Source organism: Macrosteles quadrilineatus, unplaced genomic scaffold (assembly GCF_028750875.1).
Source record: "Macrosteles quadrilineatus isolate MER2022 unplaced genomic scaffold, UCM_ALF_1.0 Scaffold_2__2_contigs__length_208266976, whole genome shotgun sequence".
Classification (NCBI taxonomy): Eukaryota; Metazoa; Arthropoda; class Insecta; order Hemiptera; family Cicadellidae; genus Macrosteles; species Macrosteles quadrilineatus.
In genome coordinates, this window is record NW_026542595.1 from 172,781,553 (window position 1) to 172,791,820 (window position 10,268).

General features: G+C 34.6%; 1 protein-coding gene across 6 annotated transcripts; it reads right to left on the minus strand.

The window, feature by feature from the left end:
- Nucleotides 1-331: 331 nt before the first annotated feature.
- LOC128986193 (SH3 domain-containing protein Dlish) lies at nucleotides 332-9,793 on the minus strand. Of its 6 annotated transcripts, none has more exons than XM_054406394.1 (7): nucleotides 9,640-9,792; nucleotides 7,622-7,815; nucleotides 6,097-6,313; nucleotides 5,409-5,566; nucleotides 4,054-4,395; nucleotides 2,774-2,937; nucleotides 332-1,391 (listed from the first exon to the last, which is right to left on the minus strand). In XM_054406394.1, coding segments are annotated over exons 1-7 (1,125 nt in total). In that variant the 5' UTR covers nucleotides 9,689-9,792; the 3' UTR covers nucleotides 332-1,390. The 6 variants fall into 6 exon arrangements, with proteins under 6 accessions (XP_054262369.1, XP_054262367.1, XP_054262371.1 ...); XM_054406392.1 differs by having other exon boundaries at nucleotides 7,622-7,827; XM_054406396.1 differs by having other exon boundaries at nucleotides 333-1,391; nucleotides 5,424-5,566; nucleotides 7,622-7,827.
- Between the last annotated feature and the right edge of the window lie 475 nt (nucleotides 9,794-10,268).

Sequence of the window (10,268 nt, forward strand, 5' to 3'; positions counted from 1 at the left end):
AAACTCCTAATAACATCACTAATAGTAATGTACAACAAAAATACAACCTGCGAATGGAACCTAACCTGTTACAAAGCCTATTCTAATACAAGGCTACAATGTTGATGTGTGGCAACTTTGCACCTCAACTCATAAACATAAAAGTAAACATTGCACAGAAGCTCTATTAAGAATTAGTGCAACAGCTGTTTCAGTAGGCTGGGGCTGCGGTGTTGCCACTTTTTACTCGTTACGACGTCTTGATCTGGATTGGTGAATATTGGATATTAACGAGTCCTAGAAGAAAAGGATCAATAAACACATCGTATATAAATAATAATTTATTTTAAAAAGTACAAAACTGTACAGAATAATGCAATTGAAAAATTTTAAACAAAATCGGTTACCGTAATGTTGATTTTGGAAATATAAAAGTGACAATTTTTTAATGTACAGATCACAGTCGATAGTTAAGCAACCTAAATCCATTATGGAAATCATAGTTAAATATAAAGCATTTAAGGTTTAACTAAATATTAAACATAAAATAATTACAGTTAAAAGCTATTTCTTTCTACTGTTATTTCTATTGAAGTAGAGTTAAGAACAAACTATTAATTTGAAAGACAACATGCATTTTAAAACAAATTAGCAATCTATTACAGAAGTATTTGCAACAAATCAAATATTTAAGTAGTCTAGAAAGTCTTATAAGGAATTGGCAATACACATGGCTTTTTATCGATATTACAGATCACAGTCGTAATGGCTTCATAATTATTTATACTATTTAGAAGGACCTTTTGTGTTAATTTACAGTTGAAATGTTGTAATTTTATCTACAAATTATGTCTATGATTAGGTAATTTAAACTAGTTTAGGTAGGTTAGAACCAAAACATAACTTAAAATTTTGCTAGTGTAATATAATTAACGGAAAAGGTCCCAATCTCCTAATTCAGGCATTTAAAATCAATTAGGCTATAATTTTTTTAATGTTACGTCCTCCAGTAATTTAAGCTCTTTATTTTTCACCTAAACATAGCAAAGTATTTTTACAAATCACGCAGTCACAGTACACAACACTTATAAAAAGGTTTAAAGTATTTTTGAGCGTTTCACTGACAAATAGACCTAATTCATTTATTATAGATCATAATACTGACTGTGTGTCTACAACTAATTAACATATACAATTTGTTTCTAAATATTTGTAAACTAGTTGAATTAGAAAACATACAACAAACTACCCTTAAAATATATACAAACATACAACAATTATAAAGTAACGTGAAGAGCATACAAAAGTGAACCTGACCCTATATTACAAGTGACATGTTACTAAATGCCGCGTTGAAATTGGAAGACAAGTTACTTTGAGATGAGCTGGCAAGAATACATTTTTAGTGCAATCTGAAACAAAAATTTGAAATACATTATTTTCATAACTCCGTACAGCAAGAAGCTATATTCGATGAAAGCTGATATGAAAGAAAGTAATTGTTTCCCAATTATTTAATTTAGACCAAACATAAAACGATCAGCTTATTTCCCCTTACTTTCAATTAGTTCTAAATTTGCTCACCATGCACACTAGCATTTCATTACCATTTATTTTGATATATTTTAATCAGCCACTTTCATTGTTGCACAATCTAACTGCAAACAGAATACTCATAATGGTGTCATAATGAAAAGTATCATTCATAATTTGTGCGAAATGTGATTTTCCAGCACTTGCTCCGACTATCCCCATCCATACGTGAAATTCACTCTTAATTTGGCGTTCATGTGTTTGGCTTTGCCTCACACATGAAACTTCAGTGGGTACAGAAAAGGTGAAAAATACCACTTTTGGTACTGAAATTGTTTTATGACCCTTAAAATAATTAGGAAATTTCTACTATCGGTACCATCATAAGCTGTTTTTCATCACTTTGGATTCACATTTAAGTAAGTTTCAGTTTGCTTACTTTTGAGAGAAAGAATAATATTTAAATTTAATTTAGTATACATTCGTTTTAGATTCTGACATCTGGCAGTATTAAAATCATTACTTAACTCCCCCAGATCAAAGATACAGTAGAACTCCAACTATCCGAATCGCCAATCATCTGAATTGCTTACAGAAATAATTTAAAAATTTAAAACTGCATAGGCCTAATAAGAATTGATTTCGCGATTGCGGTAAAATGATTAACATATGGTGGTCATGTAGACACCATCGTCACCCGCGGTCATGGTAACATGATCATCGTTTTTCCCATCACCGCAAAATGTTAATATCTCATGGTCATGTTGACAGTTCCCTGTAATTTTTCTGATCACGAAATTGTCGTAGATGTATTCTGTGATCGCAATAGTAAAAGATTGGCATGACTCGGCCTATTTTCTTTTAAAGACTCTATTCAATTATCCGAATGGGGTCTGGTCCCATATTAGTATTCACCCTTGTAATTTTGGCTAGTATATGAGCCCAAGTCACATAACTTAAATAAGATGAGAACCAAACCATTTACCTATTTTATGTTTGTTAGGAAACAGCCCAAACCCTTTTCTTGATACTTTCTAACCTCAACCTCTTGTTAAGTAGCAATCATTAATTGCTAGCCAAGAGAAAAATGGATTCTGGGTCCAGTTACGATCTTAAATTAAATCAGCGCCTTTCACATTTAAAGGCGAGCACTTAACCACTTGGCTAACCATACAACTCTTGGCTTGGAATTCTCAAAATTTTCAATTCTAGACTAGCAAAACACATAAAGGAGTTGGGAAAATATTTAAAATATACTCACTAAAGGCTAGTCATGGCAGGAGGTCTGGCATAGGCCTTGGGAATAAAGCCATATTTACGGGTCTTAGGAGCGTACGCCCACAACCAACCGTCCACTGTCTGGTTGTTGAGGTCTGCGTAGATCCAGTCACCTCTTCTAACTGACAGGTCGTCAGGCGCTTGTGCCTGCAAGTTATAATATGTTGCAAAGGAGGGTTCACACACTGCGTCTACTAGTCCAAGTTAGTAAAATGTCTTATTAAAAGTTACATTAAGTCAACATAGAGGATTTTTAAGTCTTTCATTTTCAGATGGGATAAACTGTTGGAAAGTAGGCTGTCGGATGATTGCAATAACTTAACTATGATATGTCTTTTATATTTTTGTTACTTGAATGTTTTTTTATATATATTTTAAGATGGTTCAAATAGTTTTTTAATGATTTTGGTTAGGATGGCAGGTTTATTGGAAAAGTGTCTGCCACATCACAAGAAACAAAACATTTGAAGATTAGATTCTCAGACTGAATGAGGTAGGATTAAAATGTGTCCATGTTTCTTTGTAAAACTAGCTCTGAAATTTTGTAGTATTCAGATTCTCACAAAGCTGTAAATGGCAGGACGAGTAAACATGAGTTACCACCACTGAAATTGATATTGATCACATCACTCTTCAGTTCTCATGGGCTGATAATAAATTGTTGGTGGTTTTATTCAATCCATTGTTATTGAATTAGGCTAAACACACAAAAACAAAAATGTTAATTTTCGTCAAACTGCAGCAAAAACAGTCGTTTTTAATGCATGCATTGCGAGTCTAAAGTAGCATTTTTACCCTCTAGAGTAAAAATAAGCTGTTGTAAGCAGTTGTAAATTTCGAATGTGACAATCGTATCTTTTAGTATATTGCTGTCGATATGGCTCAACATATCGATTGTATAATGTACTGACTGTAACAAAATCGTAATAAACAAAATGATTGAATCACTTATTAAATAGCTGCTTAGAATTGAAAACAGCAGAAATTAAAACAAGCTGGAAGTTGTTTTGAGAGGTTATCTTTAGATACAAATTATTTTGATTTCTAGATTTGTTTTTTAATTAATTAATGATGCAATATGACAAAAAATATAGTTTACCACACGGACAAAAAGTGACTTTTTAACCCTCGCTAATTTTCCTCAGGCCTCGTAAAACTTGACCTCAGGTCAGTCAAAAAGAGTCACTTTAGGCCCTAGTGATGAAATACACTATTATTTAGCACAAAAGAATGAACCTAGATGTGAACCACAAACATACAAACCTTATAATCGTAAAGCATGACCAGCTCAGTTCCGTGGTATCTGAGGTCGTCATTGGTTGCTGTGGTGAGGTGGTGGGGGGCGTTGGCGGCAGAGGCTGCATTGTGAGTGTTGTTATTGACATTTTGATTGTTGTTCATTTGATTTAGATGGCCTTGGATTACGTCAGCTGGATAAACAAAGCCGCTGGGAACGAAACCTTCTTGTCCGTCAGATCGTACTATCCAGTACCAGTCGGGGTCTTCACGGTTTAACACCGTAACAAACTCTCCTCTTTCAACACTTACGTCATTCTCGTCTCTGGCGATGAACGTGTACAAGACAATGAACCTTCCTGACGGATCCTGAAATTATAAGGAGAATTTGGCTCATTCAATTACACTCAGTTTATTGAAGTGAAAAACCTAATGCTATACAGCTATGGCTGATAAAAACAATTTTCTAATACCCCTAACATATTTTTCTCCTCCAAACAGGGCTCGGTCACAATTATATCGGAATACCAGAACTCTACTATTAGACCATTTGGCTTTACTTTCTTTGGACTATTTCCTAACTTCAAACTAATTAAAAAACATATACAAATTTATATCCATTACAAAATACAATGAATAATTATAACAACCGTGACAGTGAAAGATAAAGGACTACATTTAAGATTGTAGTACCTCTGCTACTGAAAATAAAGACTTACTTTTGATCTTAAAGAAATAATAAATTACTTGAATTAATTTCTCAACCATGAAATCAAAAGAGAGCCAGTCAGTTGAATGACTATTATAAGGTTAACTGTAGTGTTACTAGGCTCATAAGGATCGAATTTAATTTTATTAAATAGGCCTACTGAGCCAAGCCACATCTATATCATAGCCATTTTGATCAGTGGCGGATATAGAATATTTTGTTTGGGGGGGAGGCGAGAATAATTTAAGGTTAGGTTAAGTAATTTGAAGTAGACAGGCCATGATACTTAATCTCAGTTTTTCTGTGGCAATTTGCGCTAAATGTGATCTTTTCTTCACCAAGATCACGCTGTATCATTATATCGTTCCATTAAATCATAAAAATGTATCTATTCAAGCCAAATGAAGAAAATATCTCAATTACTAAATAAAAAAAACATTGGTTAAGATTTAACAGTGGGACATCCCCGACAAAGCTTACAGAGCTAGGAAATATTATAGTACAACAAACTAAAGGAAAAGACCAAATTTTGACAGCAGTAAGTGGCCATTCAACTGTGACCTATAATTTGTATAAAGAATTGGCTACAACTGGCCAATAGGGATTGTAAGTCTACCAAGAGGCAATGGTTGTAAGGCAATACTTTGGACAATCTCTGTGAACATGCACTTACAGAATGGATAGATACCTTGAAGAAGGGGTGGACGTCAGGCTGAAGGGACGATGCACTGTGTAGAGACGCCTGTGATGACGTCATGTTGACAGTCTGCTGTGTAGTGTTGGACAGAACCTTCTTGTTGTAACTCTCACAATCCGACAGATCGCCCACTCCTGATGAAAACAACCAATTAAGACCTCAACGCTACAAAACAAAGAGCATCGTAGACTTTGAAGAGGTAATTTCCTCATTGAAAGGAAAACTTACTTTCGAAAATCAAGAGGATGGAAGTGAGTTAATAAAAGAATTCCTCAGGACTATATGGACAAGCAAAGTAATACCTATATTACAAATAGACGTCACTTAAATTGATTCGTGATGAACAAATACATCAATGGAAATTTATATATGGTCATGAAATGGAATTAGAGAAAGAATGGTGAAACAAAAACATTTAAATTAATACAAATATACATGACAAATTGAACAGACCGTGCTGTTGAATTTTCAAAAATATTGGCCGATACATTGGACGCGTTGCACTAATCCATCAAAAGAGATACCGTAGCTACAATTCAACAAAATTTAATTTTCGTTAGTTCAATGACACTGTCATCTCCAGAAAAGCGAATTAAAAGTCTTGCCACTGTTATTAACGCACCATAAGCCTTTGAAATCCTAAGATAGGCCTACACTCACTAACCTGTTCGAACATCAGGGTTTATGTCCACTTCTACCTCCGTCCCAGAACTGATGTTGCACTGCTCCCGAGGCAGTTTCTTCTTGACATTGCTCATTGCCAGTTCCGCAAGGTGTGAGTTGTAGGGTGTGCAGTACGAGTGAGGTATGAAGCCCTCCTGTCTGCTGTCTGCCGCTATGACGTACACCCAGTCATTCTCTCTGTACAGAATGTTTACTACCTGCAACAGAGTATGGAAATGGTTTAATGCAAAAAAAATCTAATGAAATTCCTTCTATGCTTTTCTTTTATACAGAGGTTGTCAATGGATATAATATTACGTTACTAGCCCGGTAAGTTACCGTGCGAGCTCGACGCCTCGCACAGGATTTTTGTGCGAGTACGGTAAGCTTACAGGGTGAGTAACGTACGATACTTTACATCATACTATACAGAAAAATTAGTACATTTTAAACTCACAACACAATTTATTTAGGACATAATAGAAAATAGTATATTTTTATGTTTCAGAAAATAAAATAGGCCGTTGCAATTAGCTGTTTATTTCATCAGCTGACTAAGTGCAAGGTAAAAAGCTTTTAACGTGCAGTGCAAAGTAAAAATACATTACTTGACTTTTCTGTGTGTAGGCAAGGCAAAGGGCAACTTTTCAGCCTATCAATACGGATGGAAAAGTACCTTTTTCTGCGTAGTATGATGTAAAAGAAGTTACGGTATTGGCACATTTATTGGCATTGAAAAGTGTAAAATTCTTCAAAGCTACCTGTTTATTCCTAGTTTCTTAAAAATACATTGAAATCTCCTTTGGTTTGAGACCTGAATGTTTGTGTGCATTTAGAAGGATTTGATTGTACCAATATTTTAGAAATGTCCAGTTACCAAACATTTTAGCCTGACAATATTTTGAATTTAGCAAACTTTTTCGAATGAAGGAAAACTGTCTTCTTCTTCATGACATAGGCTATTAATACAATTCTTTGTGGTACAATTTTTTTTTGCCGTCCATATGAAAACAGCCAAGTCTGTGTTTTTGGGTCCACTCAACTCACATCTAAATGATGACAAAATAGTACAGATATACAAACTATAAGATGGTGAAAACTTTATACACACATTAATAAAAGGGAAAGTTGTAATTTGGATAAAATATCTTACTTTAATATTAGAGGACAAACAAACAAATGCATCCAACTAATTAAATTAGTTCGTTCACGGCTTCTCTTAGTCTATTTTAATTAACTTAATTCAACTCAAGTTTCAGTTGATTGATAAAACTGAAGTTTTTCTGCGATAGCATAACAACTCCATTGTGCTTCAGCTCTGATGTCGAATTTCACCATTACCGGTACTTTACTCTTTTAGACTCCTTTGTCTTCTGGGCTATATACAATGACAGAAAATATTTTTAAGGACATCAACATCATAAAACCTCTAATCTGTACAGTACTATCCTCTAGTATTTAAATTTAATATACTCCCAAAACTAATTCAAACTGTGCCAAGCACACAATCACAGTAAAAAACGTACCTGCCCTCTCTTGACTTCCAACTCATCATCAACACAGGGAGTGAAGTCGTGCAGGACGACCATCTTGCTGTCTGGAGACAATCCGTTCTCTTTCTCTATCCCGACACGGACCAAAGTCTCGATGGAGGCACTCCCAGTGATGCGACCCATACCTGGCGCTCGCACCACATCTTTCTCTACCTCGGTGCTCGCACCTGTGAAAGTACCTGAGTTTGTTAGTTAACATAACTTAATTTTTTTTACCCTCATTAGTCTGGACTTGAGTCCAAAGTTGTGTAATTTAAATTATGAATGCTTGCTTTACTACAACGGTGTTCTTTTTTTATCCATAATAATAACATCTAAAATTTATTGTTTTTTTGGAATTTCTATGTAGCCTAACGTTTAATTTTACAACAACGCTTCCGGCTTCAACATTTAAATTATTTGTTTTTTGTAGCGCTCTACACAATGACAACCCACTCCCAAAACAATTATTTTATGGGTAGCTCCTTTGATATGGATACCCAGGATTTGTTATTGGATCTAGTTTATTAATAAATAGCATGACCCAGATGCCAGTTGATTGAATCAATTGAACCTGAGCCGGGACAGTTTATTAAGCTAGAATAAGGAAGTGGCTTCGCACTTATTTGTAGAGTATTTAACCCGCAGTGGTCACAGCTGTAATAAAAATTGGGCATTTTTATGTTTGAAGGGTAAAAGTTGGAAAAAACAATAATAGCCTACCCAACAAAACTCTATAATACGACCCCTATCCTGTGATCCGAACTTGCTGCCTGCGCTCATACAAGTTTATCCGCCCCACACCTTCAAGCCAAATTTAATTAAAATCGGACCAAATTTACTCAAGTCATTACTTTCATTGACACACCGGTAGCCTATATAGCCTACATATAAGCCTACCCTACAAAAATTTTAACAATTAGTGTTTTCGGTCTCTGGGTATGATGAAAAAGTAATCGGTCCCGGGTCAAGGTCTTACCTTGATACCTACGGCAATAGCCACTTCCTTACAGGGAAATTTGCTGTAACCGCTGTTAGGCTAACCTTCCTAACGGTAAGGTAAGGTAATCCTACTGGAGAAAAAGAAGTCACACACAGCTGATTTTATGTAACTTATAGCTCCAACAAAGCTTTACAAAGCAGGTCAACAGTCGATGGAATACAGTTTTAAGTTAGTTACAGTACCGGTGCCGGTATCAAGTTTTGTGGGAATCAAAGTTTAGAGAGTAGTAACTCTCTAACATCTGCAGTAAGTATACTGCAGCTTTATAGATTGATCACACAATAATTGAAAAAAATACTGACCACTGAGGAATCAATCAGTCCTATACACCTGTTAAAGTCTCCAGGATGACTGGTCTGTCAACTTAAATGGCTAGGCCACAGATTAGGCTAGGTATCTCTAACATAGAGGCCTAGGCTTGAGCTTATAATTTGCTAAATTTCTTTAACTCATTTAAAATTATTACGGTATAAGAAAATAACCAAGTGATTGCATTATTAGACTCAAATAAAATTAGCAATGTTGCAAGTGAGGTGAGCTTGTGAAATTATTAAGTTTCTCCATTGTTTAACTTAGGCTAACTGTTAAAAATTATTTCCACATTTTTAAACAATCAGAAGGAAAACTATTTTAATGCAAATCCATTGTTTTTGCCGCAGGAAAAATAACTGCAACTAATTAAAACTGGGTCAATCAACTTGTCTATACAGCCATTGTTTACAACCCACAGCTTTACTTCAGGAAATCATCACATATTAGACTTGAACCTATTACCTTTTCGAGTGTATTTTTAATTCCAATAATTGTTTTAGTGGTATCATTAATAAAATGTATTTTTTTTAATTTCAAGATAAACATGGCCTAGGCTAAAATATTTTCGTAACAGATAGTAAGTGAGGACCTAGTCATCAGTCAATCAAGTTTCTTACGATAAAGACGAAATCGAAAACAAATGAAGTTATGTTTAAACAATAGTATGAATAAAAGTATTTATTTATAATTGTCTTACTTTTCTTCTTCTTTCCTCTTCGTATTCTGACTGGACAAAGAAAAGCCATGGTAACTACACTGCATTATTTATCGCCTAAACAATTTCCGGCCATTACCCTCAATCTTACTCAAAACTGCCGAGCCCGAGCACAACAGCAGCAGCACAGCCGACCCGACTAGTGAAAACTTACTATCGATAGTACTATCGATAGTATCGATAGTTTGAAAATATCGATAGTGGGTCGATAGTATTATACTATCGATGAGACTATCGATAGTTTTTTTTACGTTAAATTAAGTAAAGAAATCATTATCTGGTACTCTTACATTTCATTGTTTGTCTGTTAATGCATACCTATAGTTAATATTATAGACTATTTTTTTTTTAATTCATAGTAGAAAAGCTTGGTAGACAAGTAGGCTACCTTCTCAAACATTTGAAAGCGGGGGCATTTGCTAATTCACTACCGGACTTATGGGTACATTTGCCTCGTGAGTTTTAGCATACATAGTAGACACCGGTATACGGTATTTTCCTTTGATCTATGGTTTTAGATTGTCATAAAATATATGTATATATATATATTATTTATGCTATGTGAGTAAAAAAATATTTTTGTAGTGAATAATAAAAAGAAAATAGTAAGA